At 39.0% G+C, this 16,650-nt stretch overlaps 1 protein-coding gene across 5 annotated transcripts in view; it reads left to right on the forward strand.

The window, feature by feature from the left end:
* LTBP1 (latent transforming growth factor beta binding protein 1) overlaps positions 1-16,650 on the forward strand; it is a 427,411-nt gene that overhangs the window by 360,838 nt on the left and 49,923 nt on the right. For all 5 annotated transcript variants that reach the window (XM_082852057.1, XM_082852058.1, XM_082852059.1 and 2 more), the window contains one exon: positions 14,378-14,503. In XM_082852057.1, the coding sequence (XP_082708183.1) occupies positions 14,378-14,503 (126 nt within the window). The remainder of the gene's footprint in view (positions 1-14,377; positions 14,504-16,650) is intronic.

Raw genomic sequence — 16,650 nt, forward strand, 5'->3', positions numbered from 1 at the left:
TTCCTCGGATTCCTTGAAGAATTTACAGGTAAAGTCATTTGTGCCTGGAATTTTTGGATTTGTTTTATTTTGGGGGTGTGTGTGTTATGAAAGTTTTTAAGCTGTAGTTAAGATGTACTTAAAAGATAAAATAACATTGTTTTTTGACTTTTCATGTCAGTTTTGGTAACTTTTGTTTTTCAAGGAATCTATACACTTTAGGTAAAATTTCCAGTGCATTGGCACAAAGTTGTTCTTAATATCATCTTCTTATCTCTTCCTAATGTCAGTAGAATGTGTAGTAATGCCTTCCATTTTTTATTTTAGTAATTTATGCTTTCACTATTTTGCTCTCAGTCTTCCTAGGGGGTATTGGTCTTTTTGCAAAGCAACAACTTTCTTTTGTTAAGTTTTCTTTGTTTGCAATTATATTAATTTCTGCTTTTATACTTTTTCTTTTTACTTTCTTGGGGTTTAATTTGTCCTTAATTCTAACTTCTTGTGATTGATCCTTGGATCATTGGATTTCAAACTTTTCTAATATATGTATTTATGACTAAGAATGGCTTTACTGCATTCACAAGTTTTGATGTTTTCTTGTTATTCAGATAAAAATATTTCAAGTCCATTGTCTTTTTTCTTTGACCAATGAATTATTTAGAGTTGTTTTGTTTAATATCTAGAAATTTAGAGATTTTTACTTATATTTTTGTTATTAATTTCTATCTCTAGTCAGCTAAACATACTTTCAATGACTTCAATCCTTAAAGTTTTCTGTGGCTCAGAATATGGTCACTTTTAGTAACTATCCCTTGTGTACTTAAAAGCAATGTATATTCTGCATTTGGACCTGTGTATATTAATTGGGATCAGTTTGTACATTGTGTTGTTCATATCATCTATATGCCTATTGGTTTTTTTCCTGCTTATTACATAATTTTCTGAGGGAGTATTTTATAATCTCCATTATTATGGAGATTTATGTTTCTAATTTTAGTTTTCTGGATTTTGTTTTATATATTTTCTGACACAGGAATTATAGATTTTTGTATCTTCCTGGTGGATTGAACCTTTCATCCCTTTGAAATGTCACTATTTGTCTCTATCAGTGCATCTTACCTTTAAATCTACTTTATCTTTCATATAGCTACATATGCTTTCAGTTAAATTTTGCACAATTTATCTTTTTTTTTAACATCTTTACTGGAGTATAATTGCTTTATAATGGTGTGTTAGTTTCTGCTTTATAACAAAGTGAATCAGCTATACATATACATATATCCCCATATCTCTTCCCTCTTGTGTCTCCCTCCCTCCCACTCTCCCTATCCCACCCCTCTAGGTGGTCACAAAGCACTGAGCTGATCTCCTTGTGCTGTGCTGCTGCTTCCCACTAGCTAGCTATTTTACATTTGGTAGTGTATATATGTCCATGCCACTCTCTCACTTTGTCCCAGCTTACCCTTCCCCCTCCCCATGTCCTCAAGTCCATTCTCTAGTAAGTCTGCGTCTTTATTCCCGTCCTGCCCCTAGGTTCTTCATAACCTTTTTTTTTTTTCTAGATTCCATATATATGTGTTAGCATATGGTATTTGTTTTTCTCTTTCTGACTTCACTCTGTATGACAGTCTCTAGGTCCATCCACCTCACTACAAATAACTCTGTTTCGTTCCTTTTTATGGCTGAGTAATATTCCATTCCATATATGTGCCACATCTTCTTTATCCATTCATCTGTCGATGGACACTTAGGTTGCTTCCATGTCCTGGCTATTGTAAATAGAGCTGCAATGAACATTGTGGTACATGACTCTTTTTGAATTATGATTTTCTCAGGGTATATGCCCAGTAGTGGGATTGCTGGGTCATATGGTAGTTCTATTTTTAGTTTTTTAAGGAACCTCCATACTGTTCTCCATAGTGGCTGTATCAATTTACATTCCCACCACCAGTGTAAGAGGGTTCCCTTTTCTCGACACCCTCTCCAGCATTTATTGCTTGTAGATTTTTTGATGATGGCCATTCTGACTGGTGTGAGGTGATACCTCATTGTAGTTTTCACTTTCATTTCTCTAATGATTAGTGATGTTGAGCATTCTTTCATGTGTTTGTTGGCAATCTGTATATGTTCTTTGGAGAAATGTCTATTTAGGTCTTCTGCCCATTTTTGGATTGGGTTGTTTGCTTTTCTGATATTGAGCTGCATGAGCTGCTTGTAAGTTTTTGAGATTAATCCTTTGTCAGTTGCTTCATTTGCAAATATTTTCTCTTATTCTGAGGGTTGTCTTTTCGTCTTGTTTATGGTTTCGTTTGCTGTTGCACAACTTATCTTTTCCTGTCTTTCTGTGTTCTTATATTGAACGTTCTTTCTCTTGTAAAAAGGATATATTAGTTCTTTTCTAATTCATGTTGACAATCTTTGTCTTTTAATTGGAGAATTTAGTTTGTATACATTTAATTACTGGTATTTGAGAGGTTCAAATCTGTACCTAATTCTGTTTTCCATTTGTCTCATCTCTTTGTTCCTTTTCCTTTCTTCCCCACCCCCGCCTTTTAGAGTATTTTTGATTATATCACCCCTAACTTGTTTTTTTGTATATATTTTGGAAAGAATGTTTTCCTATGATTTTTTAACTGAATAGTGAATTAAAGGAAAATAAAATGCACCAAAAGTTAAGTTTGAGATCTAAAATGTTTTGGTCTAAATTCTATTTTCACATAATAAAAAGTGAAATTGTATACAATACTTATCTGTAAGCAGTAGAAAAGTCAATCTTCAGATAGAAACATTTACAACTGGCAATGTACTTTTGTGTTTGAGGAAGGGATTAGGTTCAAAGTGTTAATTTTTCATTCAACAGAATCTCTGAATTCATGTTCAGAAGATTGTACTTTTGGGCAGGGTCTCCAGAGTTTTTGAAACTAAACAAATAGAGCTTTGTATGAAAAAAAGAAATCTTGGTTAGATTAAAAAGCACTTAAAGTTTTTTTGTTTGGATTTTTTTTGTTTGCTTTATTGTTTTCAGTTGCAGCTGTAATTGTTGAAAATTGCTATGGTTTCCTAACAAAATATTTCCCAACTTAATAATTATCAGCAGCATTTTCTCTTAAGTAATTTTTTTGAATCATTTCAAGCAAAACAGGTTATTTTAAAGTGAAACATTCAGCTTTCTTAATTGTCAATTTGAAGAATTATTTAAATGTTACAAGTTTTTCAGTATATTTTAGAATATTTATGAACGTCTATTCCACTTTTGTACAGTTTTATTCATTGCTGTTAGAGTGCAGAATATACTTAGGTATATACTCAAGTAGAATAATTTTTTACTTTCATATCTTCAAATAGTTGGCTGCAAACAAATAATTTTTCTGATTTTAAGAGTAATATGTCCTCAATCTGAAAAACTTAGAAAATGTTAAGAAGTGAAAAAAAAAATCATTTATCAACCAACCAGTTGCTATTTGGTCTATTTCTTTTTTAAGTTTTCAGTATTTAAGTGTTTTAATAAGATCATATGCTTTTATCTTTACTTTTTCACTTAGAATTATGATTGTACCATACGTTTTTAAAGATATGCTCCTAATTATGGAGATAGACTCTGTCCTATGTTGTTGTTGCCATTAAAAATGTTTTATGAAGAAACTTGTATATAAACATTTCTTTTCATCCATGATCATGTCCCTAGAGTAGATTCTAAGACATTTAATTATAAGGTCAAAGGATATTAGCAGCTTTATGGGTCTTAACAACATATGTGAACTCCTTGCTTTCCAGAAATGTTGTACCAATTTCTGCTTCCACCAGAACCCAATGAGACCTCCTAGTCTAGACCTCGTAGACCTCCTAACATTCTCTCCAAAAAGAAACTCATGTTCATATTTTTCTGTTAATTTGATAAGAAGAAAATAATATTTAATTTGCATTTTATATTAGGTTAACCTCTTTTACATTTATCTCCTTTCTTCTGTGAGATTTTTTTTTTACCTACCTGAGGTAAAGTTTTTCTAACTGATTTATGTGTACTAAGGATAATAATCACTGATCAGTATTTTACAAATGCTTTCCCCATTCTTTAACTTGCCTTTTAATTTTATAGTGCTGTTATTTCTTTCATTACTTTATACTTGGCCATTTTCCCTGTTCTGTTGTGAACAATTGTATATTTATATTTCTTATAGTATTTTATCTTTGTGAGTTTTTTTTTTTTTTCGTATTTAACTCTTTCATACATCTGGGATATAAAAATGAATGTTTTCTTGCCCATCAGTTTGTCCTTTTCTCTTCATTCTAGAAGAGCATTTTAAATTGGAATTTGAAAATTTCAAATACATATTCCTGCATTATAAATTCTACTTTTTAAACTGTCTGCAGCACAGCTTTAACTTGACTGTTGCTTTCGGATGGAATGGGAAATGGCTAGGTTACCAGCCGTTTTTCTAGCCCAGCTCCATTGCTTCAGTAGTTCTTCCTCCCATGCTGTGGCTGTGAGTGCTCAGCCTTGTGTTTTGGTGATGATGTGTTATACCATCGTTCTAAGATCTTCATAAGTGTTTAGTGAGGGTCAGGAAGAGCCTGTGTGAGTAGACACATTTTCAGCACAAGGTTGGGTCAAAAAATCTTCTAAGAAGCTCCAGCTGAGACTAGAAGAGCTTGGAGGGCAGAGGAACATTATCTAGGTGAAAAATATGACCTGAGATCTGTGGGGAAGGGATGGGGGGAGGGTGTCCTGGCATAATAGATGCCACTAGCAAATATTTGGTGACATGAAATACGGCATGGATTTGGGGACATAGCAATTAAATTAGTTTCAGTTGAACACGTGTGATGGGGGAAAAAGTGAAACATAAGATATAGCTAAAGAGGTAGGCAAAGGCTGGCTTGTGGAAGGCTTGCTTGCTTTTGTATTCAACAGTATTATGTTTAATGTTGCCATTACACACCTATTATGTGCCAGACTTTGTTCAAGGCTATGGACATACAGTGATTAGCAAAACAGACATGATCTCCGCCTTCTAGGAACTGCACTTGCAGGGCGCAAGCAGTAAATACACAAGTAAACGTTTCAAAAAGCATATGACCACAGATCATTATGCTGCTGCAAGGGAAAGAACAGAGTCAATGAGAGGAAAGAGGAGGGAAAGCTCACTTATTTCACCTGAAGGGTCTCTTAAGAAATGGCATTTGAGCTGAGCCCTGAGGAGTGAGCTCCCCATGGAAGAGGGAGGTGGTGTGGAGCGTTCCCAGGTGGAGTTGTAGGAAGGGCAAAGGCGCTGAGGTAGGAAAGTACTAGGTGCATTCAGGGAGGTGAAAAAGACCAATGCCTGGTACTTAGAGGGAGGGAGACACAGCGAGGGATGGACTGGAGAGTTGGGGATGGAATGTACAAAGCCTCACAGGAGACATTAAGGGTTTGAATATCATTCTAAGAATAATTGAAATAGACTGATAGATTTTAAGCAGGACAGTGATATACTATATTTCATCATCTAAGATGCATATTTTTTTCATACTTTAATAATATTGGGATGCTTCTTCCAGTTGATGTGATTTGTCTAAAAATAAGCAGTATGAAATACTTGAATTTGCAGAGCCTTTTTTTCTTTCTCTTTTGATGGTATATAAAGTAAACTCTTAGGTTTGATGTTATTCAATACTCTATATTTTTAAAGTGTATATTGCCCCGGGGACATTTGAAAATGGGATTAGAGGGGCAAGAGAAAACTCAGGGTGTCTTCTCAGATGTTGTTCAGACCAAGCATATTGGTAGCTCAGGCTAGAGTAGTAACAGTATTATGGAGAGAAACGAATGACTCAAGAAATGGTTTGAAGAGAGAACCTGGTACTGGATTAGAACATAGTGCTGGTTTGGAGGTAGGGTAAGGAGGAAAAGGGATACTGAAGATAGATCCCTGGTTCTGAATGTAACAATTAGATATTTGGTGGCACTGTTTGCTGACATGGTGAAAAATTAAGCAAAAAAAAAAATTGTAACATCAAAAGTACGATTTGGGTGTATTGAACTAGAGTTGCCTTTGAGATGTCCATGTGGGTGTGACAGTCAAGCAATTGGATCAAGTTAGATCTGGTGTTTGAAAGAGAAGTCTATGCTGGAGATACAAACTGGAAGTTCCCAGATATAGATGGTGTTTGAAGCCATTAGAATGGATGAGGCCATCAAGAGAGACCATGCAATGAGAAGAAAAGAAGGCCTAGGACTAAGCCCTGAAAAACACATCTAGGGGTCAAGTAAAAGAGAAGGACTGTGGAATGTGGCTAGAGGATTAAGAGAAAACCCTGGAGCATATAGGACCATGGAATCTAAGGGAAGAGCCTGCTTTAAGAAGAGGAGAGTTGTCAAGTGTGTTAAACACCACTGAGAGATCTATTAACATGACAATCAAGAAGAGTCCTTTGGATTTTACAAAATGATGACCCTATCAAGAGCCGTTTTGGTGGAGTACTATATATGAGAGCCACCCAGGAGCAAATGAGAACTAATGGAGTAGACACAGAACATGTAGGAAAGTCTGGAACCTTGACTGTTAAAAAGGGGGTGAGAAATATGGTTCTAGCTGAAGAGATTTTGTGCCCTGAGGCTCTTTGTTGTTTTTAAGATGATAGCAGGAAGTGTTTGATCCTGATGGAATGATCCAGTAGACAGGGAGAGGGCAGTAGAAGATGCACAGGCAGAGGGGCCAGCTAGGAAAGCAAATAATTTGAGAAGCGAGTATGGATGAGCTCCAGAAGGCACATGGCATGGGCCTTGATACTGTTATCCCTGGAGAAAAACTGAAGAGGCTTTAAGCAAAGAATTATTTGGTTGGACTATTTCAATAGGTTAATCATTCTCTCATTGTGGAGGATGGGTTTGGAGCGGCAGTGAGTGGCTGAGAGCACAAAACCCGGTAGAATGTCATTGCAGGAATTCCGATGAGAGATGAGGAGGCCCCCAGTAAGGTTGGAGAAGAGGGGAGAGATTGGAGATAGAACAAGAGAGAAAATCAGAGGAGTGCGATGCTTGTATGTGGGGAGGTGACCAAGGATGAGTCCCGTGTCTTTGGATAAGTTTGGGATTATGATGATTGTGATTTTAGGGTGGTTTTCCACTAGGTTATCTTTAACTGTGGCTGGTGAATATATATGTTATTCATGTAATGACTGATTAAAATCAGAGCAGAGTTTAAGTTTTGTTTCTCGGGAATGTCTAGCTATTCCCAGATATCATTTGGGAGGCTGCTCTGGGTAATTTTTAAAGAATAATTCAAGTAAATCTCTTTTAAAGTAGTGAGTTTCAAGGCTGGAAAAAGAAAAAAATTGATCTCTCATTGGCCAGCCTTGTTTTCCAGAATTTGGGGCTAGAAAGTTGGATTTGAAATAACTTGCTATACATCTGTCATTTCTCGTTGCTGATCTTAGGCCACTGGCTTTCAAAACATACTTGTGACCATCAAGGTCCACAGGTTTTCTCCCCAACTTCTTCTCTGTCAGGCAACAGCACGGAAGTCAAACTCTGCACAAGGATGTCGTCTTCTGCTGTTTTCTGGCTCATCCCCATTTCCCAGAACAAAGTTATTTTCCATAACAAGGCCCATATTCTTCAGCCTTGTTGACGTTGCCAGACCTCAGTGGACCTTCTTTAAAAGGCTCTTTCCATATCCTATTGTGTTGTCTGGACCGTCTCCAAATCCAGCTTTTAATTTCCTATTGGCTAAATTTTATTTTTTTTTTCTTTAGGCCTGTGCTCATCTTCCGTTTAATCCTGGCTTCTCTCCTATGCTGTGAGAGAGACCTTAATCTCTTTTGGGCCCATAGCCATGCCATTTAAAAATTCCTTTGGGCAGATATTCAGCTGGTTTAACATTGTTCAGTCCCACTTCTTGGCTGGGATTTACCATCTCCTGGTCTGCTTCTGTTCCATTCAGTAAAGAGTCTGAGGGCTGCATTTCTCCTGAGGCAGGAACCCTACATACCTTCCAGTGTAAGCCCCCTTTCTTTGGCTCTATTCTCCTAAGAGTCTAGTGCCAAACATTTAAACAATTCCAATTGGTCAGGAAGCCTTGGGCTGAAACAGTGGGTCATTCCTTCTCATGGAGAGATCCAAAGAGCACCAATGCTGGGCATGGTCCTGGGACATTCCGTGGGTTACACATCCCTCGTGCTTGATGGGTCTTTCTTTGCAAGGGTCTCCTAGAAAAATAGCGTCTTCAGGACCTACAAAACCTCAGATCTTTAGATTTCAGGTATGATGATACTTGATGTCAAGGCCTTGTTGAAGGACAAGAGGAGGTTACTTGATTAACTGTAAGTCAGTAAGTGGTAAGTCTAGGAGTATGTGTTCTGACTTGCACCTTCATAGTGGACACACTCCAGTGTACTTGATGGGCTCACAATTGGGTTAGTTCTGTTCATCCTCTCAGTTTTATAACCATGGTGGGAGGCAAGAAGATGTGGTGGATACAGCCACAAACGTAGATTCTGAAGATTGTTCCTTCATTAAGCTCTGCTCCTTTGCCAGTTGTACCACTGGTTGACCGGGTAACCTTGAGGCAAGTTACTTCTCCTCTCTAGGCCTCAGTCTTCTGGTTCTTAAAATGAAGAGATTGAACTGGATAATCTTCAAAGTCCCTTTGAATTAAGATAAACCTTATCATCCATCTAAAAATGCTTTGATGGGGACTTCCCTGGTGGTCCAGTGGTTAAGACTTTGCCTTCCAGTGCAGGGGGTGCAGGTTCAATCCCTGGTCGGGGAACTAGGATCCCACATGCCTCGCAGCCAAAAAACCAAAACATAAAACAGAAGCACTATTGTAACAAATTCAATAAAGACTTTAAAAATGGTCCGCATCCAAAAAATCTTTTTAAAAAAATAAATAAAAATCAAAATGCTTTGATGACAGGAAGGCTTTTTCTTCCCAACCATCCAAGAGCTGTGGGGATTTTCCTATGAGTCATCCCTTATCAAAAATGACACCCCGTTCCCATCATGCACCTCTCTAGAGAGCCCTGGCAGCAGAAGGAAGGCTCGTCAGAGAGCTCCTTCCTTGAATAGATGGATATGTCTTGCTCAGAATAAGGAAAAGGAAAAGCAAGAAAACAAAGGTAGGAGATGTTAAGAAAGTGAGAAAGACTCTTGTTAATTCAAAACAAAACAAAAAACTGAAGAGCATATCTGAAAAGAAGAAAACCACATCATTTATGTGACAAAATATACCCAAATACCCCTTTTCCCCATGCACATGGACTTTTCTGCATATAACACAGAACATCTAATGGAATCATTGAGGTTTTTTAATGAATTTCATTGTTTGAGGTCTTTGAACACAGTTGTAATTTCTTGGTTAGTAAATAAAGTTTACCTGACCCCAGCTCCTTTTAGAAGATCATGTTTCCTCTCCATACTTTCATGTTATTTCATAGTTCACTTTACCTAAGTGAGAATCAAAGGACATGGTACAAGGTTGGAGTTCTGCTGTTATATGTAGAATCCCTAATAACAGTCAGTAGGTTTTGAAAAACTTTTGGTCCATTGAGAAAATGGACTAAGTAAAAAGCATACGGACAAGGAAAGTTGATCTACCAAGTAGGACAGTGGTCAAGACCCTCAAAGTGTGGGCCTGTTGGTCATTGACAACATTGCTCCTTTAAAAATGAGCCCCTGGCAGTTCCATTCATCCAGGACTATGCTGTATTTCTCTTTCTGACATTTAGGTTACCTTGTTATTGGAAAATTCACATCAGTGATCTGCTTTCCTTGGTCTGTGTAATTTTTTCTTGAATTCATTTCCATTGAAATGGTAATATTTATATCTGCCTTGCTTAGTAAAATATAACTAACAAAAACTTGCATGAGAAATCAATTTTTACAGTAGTGTATCAAATTCATCTGGGTTGTCAGCTGAGAGATCTCTGGACAGTTACTCCTGTATCACTTACCTGGTGGACAGTATGACTGGTGATAGATAATATCATGCATGGCTTTTACAGATGCCCAAGCAAAATCCGTTTAGTAATTTAACAGAGTCATCCTTAATTAAGCAAAAAGAAAATCTGTGATATATGAATCATTCAAAATTCAGTTTCATATTCAAAATTCAACTTCAGCAAAAATGGGGTTGCTTTTACTCATCCATTTAATGAAGTTTGCATCTTGATCGGGATTTTATTCTAGCATAATAATAAATTCTCTTAACATTTAGCTTTATTCTTAGAGTTAATATTGTAGCAGTTCTTATAAATCAATTTATAGACAGGACTAACAATGGAAAAAAATCTCTGAGAGCTCATGTCATCAAAAAAAATTCTAATGAAATGATGTTTTTTTTAAGTATGTCATTAGAGAAGTGAAACAAACACCCTCTTATTAAGCTATTACTTCACCTCATTGTTGAAACATGAACCTGCTGAAAGTTAGAGTATATCATTTTCATAAAATATTAGTTGTTGAAGAGCTAGTCTCCAGGCATTTTATGTTATTTTTCCTATTCGTTGAAATCCAAAATATTGCTCATCTAAACTTTCTCTGTTAATCACTATTACAGTAAGTCCGAGACTGCAAGACACCCAGTAATTCATAACCGGCTCAGGATCTGTTCACCTTAAGGTCAGTTATTCAGTCCCTGAGCTGGCAGTCATTAACAAGAAATCGTCATCTGTAAGTGCACAGAGTTCATAAAAAGGAAAGCAAGAGCTTTTACTTCCAGAATCTGGACTGAAAAGCCACCAGGTTTCCAGGCACTGCTTTCCCTTCCTCCTCCTCTGCTGTCCACTGTCCCATTTCGTAGGGAATAAGCTGCTGGTGAGGTTTAGTTGAAGGTTCCCCACCCCCAAAAGTAGCCCTGATAAGCACGGTAATGTCCCCAAACACACTCTGGGAGTACAAAGAAGGGTCCCTGAAATCTGCCACACAGGAGGGACCACACAGGAGGTGTCTCTTGGGCTGACCAAGGGCCAGGGAGAGTTTCTGAGCAAAGCGGACAGAGGGGAGAATTTCTAGTGGAGGAAGAGATGTGCACAAAATCAGTGAGAAATTAAAGACTCCAGGGTTTTCAAAGAACTCTACTGCATATCCTCATAGGACTGGAGCATAAATTAGGAAGGAGGTTGGCTAAGAACCATGGCCAGACATGTAGCCAGACGCCAGACGGTGTAGGGGGCTCAGGGCTCTGGGCTCTGCCAAGGAGAGTGGTTGGTATTCTCTAGCCGTGAAGAGGTGGAATATTCAGAGCGAGGGAATGTCCCTGGCAGGTTTGCAGTTTGGTGGAGAATGGATTAGAGGGAGGCAGACAAGACCAGAGATAAACCAAATAGGAGTATGAGGAATATCAGGAAAGATAAGAGGGTATGACTGGGGAGGCATGAGGAGTAGGAGAGAGGGAAGGATTGACACTAAGGTTCATGGCTGGGGTGACACGTTGGGTTCTCGGGAGAAGGGAATACAGGAGAAATGGTGAGTAAGTTCACTTACTATGAACATGTCCAATAGATATTAGACAAATGGTTCTAAAGGACAGAGGGCCAGCCCTTGAGAGAGACTGGGAGACCGTCAGTACGTAAGTGGTAATTAAATCCCTTCTGAGTTTCTTTCCAGCCCTTAAATCCCGTGGTTCAGTGAATAACGTAATCTCTTCAACAAGTGCCCATTTCAGGAAGTCTAAAATTAGCAGTGGCCTGTGTGAAGTGATTTGATGACACAGTGCAGTTACCCTTCTCATGGTTGTGATTAGTCAGTCAGTTGTGATCCCAGCCTGATGCTGACATTGAAAATCCATCAGGGCAGATTTATTGAGTGTCTTTGTGTTGGATGCTGCAAAGGAGATTCATTTTCTTAAGATGTGAAATAATTTCATTGAGTTTTTCCATCGAAGTTGAGGTAAGATGAAGAGGCAAAAAAGGAAGGATAGAGGTGAGAGGGATTGCTCACGAAGGTCAGCAAGTCGGGTTTAGTAGGAAGACAGTGAATGTGGTTTTAGGCTTGGTGAGTTTGAGATGATAATAGAAGATGAAATGATCAAGAATAAGAAGGATCCTGACTGGAGACAAAGTTCTGGGGATTTGTGCCCTGTGGAGTCTGGAGAGTGTGGAAAGGGTGGAGAACAGAGAAGAAGGGAGTGCTGAGGATGAAGCAGATCCCAGGGAGGGCTGAGCCCTGGCAGACACCACCTTCAGGCTGGAAAAGGATGAGAGTGAGCCAGAGTGGTTAAAGGTAGAACGAGAATAATACTCTGCCTGGGGTCGTGAAAAGGGAGTTCAAGGAGAAGATGTTGACCAGACATAGAGGTCTAGGGTGATGATGGTTGACTGGGAAATGATCATTGAACTTAACGATAGGTTGGCCTTTGGTGTTTTTTCTCAAAGGGGTTTCGTGGGATAAAGAGTTAGAAAGACAGATTGTAGGTCATTAAGGGAGGAGTAAGAGGAGGACGAGTAATAATTATAATAGTAATAATAGTAGGTAACATGTACACTTCCTACCTTACATGCCAGGCAATGTTCTAAGCACTTTATACATGTTATTTTGTAAATTATCATAATAATTCTAGAAATGTACTAATATTAATGTTATTAGTATTTTTACTGTTTCCTTTTTACTGTTGAAGTATATTAGGAGATAAAAGCAATGCACGTAGATAGTTCTTTTGATATGTTTTGCAATGATAGAAGGAATGGAAAAACACGGTTGGTGACATCATGGTAAAATGAAAGCTTTTCCAAGAGATTTTAACATGTTTGAAGGCAGTGAGGGAAGGAGCCAGGGAGGAATAATCGAAGATGCAGAAGAAGGATGAGCAGGTGGGACTATAGGAAGAAGAGACTGGTAAGGATGGAGAAGGGGCCCCGGACACAGTTTTGAGTTGAGAAAATTAAGAAAAGTTTGTAGTCACTCATATTTTACAATTCAGATGTGAGACAGTCTCTGAAGTTATGCTTGATAGCGTTGGACAATTAGGAAGAGAAGTGAGAGAGCTGCTGAATATCATTGCATGCATCTTCTTTATCTTCTTGAAAAATTTTTGACTTGGTGTTTAAAATTTTAGAAAGAGAAAACTCAACTTTATTAGTATGAACTCCACCCAACTAAATTCTGTCGAGTGCAATTTAACTTGTCATTTTCTTTATCGTTTGTTATTTCTTTATTTGAACATAAACGTGAAATCTTCCTCACATGTATTTGGATGCCGTAATTGCGTTTTCTCTTGGTTGTTTCTCCAAAAACTTGTGTTTGGGGCCTGTGTAGTCCAGAGGCAGAGAGGACAGGGAGCCTGGAGGGTGGAACGTGCAGTGTGGCCATAAACAAGGAGAACGGGAGCGATGGGGGTGGGAGAATGGAGAGGAAAGTGAGTAGCTGTGAGGGTAAGGAAGAACTGTATTGAAAAGTCCATTTGTAACTTCACCACTGAGACATCACTTTTTTTTTGTTTGTTTTGTTTTTGCGGTACGCGGGCCTCTCACTGTTGTGGCCTCTCCCGTTGCGGAGCACAGGCTCCGGACGCACAGGCTCAGCGGCCATGGCACACGGGCCCAGCCGCTCCGCGGCATGTGGGATCTTCCCGGACCGGGGCACGAACCCGTGTCCCCTGCATCGGCAGCGGACTCTCAACCACTGCGCCACCAGGGAAGCCCGAGACGTCACTTTTATGAGAACATTTTTTTTAATGGGATAGAAAGCACATGACTACTATCATCAAGTTTATAGAGAACAAAGTGAATTCACAAGTTGGCCACTGGCTCATCAGTTGGAGCAGCACTGACATTTAGGACCTGAGTGGCTATAACTTGGTGACAGGAAAGTGTTTCTTGTGAATAAAGTCTTTTTTCTAGAATAACTGGGACTGGCTGGCTACACCGCTGAACTTATCAGATCAAATTCTCCCTCTCCCCCCTCCCCCTCTCCCCCTAATCCCACCCCCCATTCCCAGCCCCCTTCATGGGAATGCTGTTTAGACTTGACCAAGCTTATCTCTAGGGTTGAATAAACTTTTGCCCAGGCAGGCCAATTGCTTTCAGCTCCCAATTCGCCAGATAGAACTATTAGCATTTACAGCAATCACAAAAGGTGACAATACTTTCACATATTTCCGCTGTAGGGATCTCCTCTCCTTGGAAATAAAGAGTTGAATACATTTAGAAAACACTGACCGTGGCAACTGCAGCAGTCATTTCAGTTTGAAAACATTTCCTGAGGAAAAGTAAATGTTTTCTTTCTCATAGAACCCAATATTTTGTCTAACGAGATATGTTCATCAAAACATTTTATGTATATGTAAAATGTTTTAGAAGTTCATTCTGTATAAACATGATCATCTCATACTAATCGGGGTGTGTTGAGCACCTCTGTCCATTAATAGCTGGTGTTTGTCTGTCTGTGTTTTGTGTCTCATGGTCAATGTCTTTTTTGCAGATATTGATGAATGTGTAAACAACACTGTTTGTGACAGTCACGGGTTTTGTGACAATACAGCTGGCTCCTTCCGCTGCCTCTGTTATCAGGGCTTTCAGGCCCCACAGGATGGGCAAGGGTGTGTGGGTGAGTTTTTAGATTTTTTTTCTCCCGACATGTTTCAGATCTCCCTATCGAAAAGAAATCAAAGTCATCAACCACAGGAGAGATGGAAGCAAGATAATTGGGCAGAATTGCATCATAATTTGATCTTGTCGTACGGTTTGGAGATGTGCAAAAAGATCCTGTGGCTTCTGAAATGGTTAGGGACATTCAGAAATAGAGAAGCATAACTTTGGGTTTATATGTATAGTAAAAAGAGCATCTGTTTAAACTCTTAGCTGGGTATGCGGAACGCTTCAGTCCCTCCTGCACAGGAAATAGAGTCTGGTGTGTGGTGGAGCTTGTCTGTCTTCAAAATGCACCTCCCTTAGGCAAGTGCATTTAAGGAAAAGTGTTGGCAAGAGTTTCTGTTTCCAGGAATGACACCCGTAAAATGATGCTTTGGATTGTGCAAGCATATTTCTTCAATCTGTTCTGGGATTGTCGGAGCTGGAAGGAATCTTGAATATCATCAGATGTCCTAGAATATGGTCCAGCACATGCTCACATAAAAGAAGATACTTTATAGTTCATGTTCTGATCAGCCATGATTTCTTTAAGTGAAATTCATTATGAAACGTTTGCAATTAGAGCAGTTAAATGGGAAGGAGGGTATTCTTTTCATAATTTCACCGATAACAAGGCTTTTTCTTTATTCTTAATTAAGGAGGAAACCTCTGGTCGTTACATGGCAGATGACACTTGACGAGGAGTCAGTTAACTTTTTAGTTTGGAAATTTGCAATTAAAGCACCAATTCATTTCCCATCCAGATTAAACTGGAAAAACAAAATCTAGAAATTGAACAATAAAAGCACTTGAATAGTAACCGCCTTTAAGCTAACACTGTCGTTAACACTTGTTCCAGTTCCTGCTGTAGTCTCTTTTGCACTAAAAAACAAGTGGTAAAAACCATCTGCTATTCACTAAATATTTTGACTTAATAGGTTATGTGGTCTGGCCCCCCACTTAACCTTCTCAGCCTCACCACCTGCCTCCTCCCCATTTACGTTCCTGCAGCATAAAACTGCTTATGGTTGTTCACGTAACTGGGAAGTTATTAGGTTGTTGTTTGCTCCTTCTGCTGGGAATATCCTCCTGGCCTCCCCTTCCCTGAACCTAGATCCATCCCATGCATTCCTAAAGCTGGAAGTTAGATGTCATCTCCTCCCAGATACCATCCCTGCTCCACTTCTCACTCCAGCTGAGCTGTGATCCCTTCTCCTGCTTCTGGAAAACCTTGAACAAATTCTATTATAGTACTTACAACCTTTTTTGCAAGAATTTAATCATGTAGGTACTGCCTGCAGCTGCCTTTTCCAAGGCAATAAGCTCCTTGTGACTGAGAATTTTGTGTGTCTCTCTCTCCTTGCTGGGCCTAATGTTTGGCCTGTTGTAGGTGCTCAGTAAATGTTAACTGTTACCTAATGGGGTATCAGATGTCAAAGCACTGACTCCACATAGCTCCTGGGCCCCTGGTTAATGTTCATTTCTAACCAGTCAGAGGAGCACACCGAACCCATGTTGATGCTTCATTTTGACCCATAAAATACCACCCTTATAGAAGGAATATTTGTTATGTTAATGAACCCAACAAATATCGTTATATTTGTCTGTTTCTTCTCTCTTTGAAAAGTATGAACAGAACACCTCTTATATGTACCTCACCCCTCTGGGTGTTCTATAGAGTTTAAGAGATGAATCAGCCCTCTGGGGTTGTAGCCTTTGGCCACACTTTTCCCTCTGCTTTGGACCCTGGCTGCCCAGCCTTCTTATCTACGCATCCTTCAGGTAGAGCTTGGCTCCTATATCACTTCCCTAACCCACCCCTGCACTTAAGGTCCACTGTTGCATGCTGTCATCGCGCTCTGTACTTTTCATTCCCAGCACTTCTCCTGGCCTGTATGATTATCTGATTAATTTCTCTGACTGGACAGTAAGCTCCCTGCAGGCAGGAGTTGGGCCTGCCTGACTCATCATCATCGTCTCCCCAGTCTGACCCATAGAAATAAACTAGAAAATATTTTTTGATTGAATGTACAGTCTGGTAGGAGAGATTTCAATAGCCTTGGAAATATTACAAGTTAGAAAGTAGAAAATTCCATTTGACAGTTACCTAAAATTGATAAATGC

Source organism: Leucopleurus acutus (assembly GCF_964270905.1).
Source record: "Leucopleurus acutus genome assembly, chromosome: 12".
Lineage (NCBI taxonomy): Eukaryota > Metazoa > Chordata > Mammalia > Artiodactyla > Delphinidae > Leucopleurus > Leucopleurus acutus.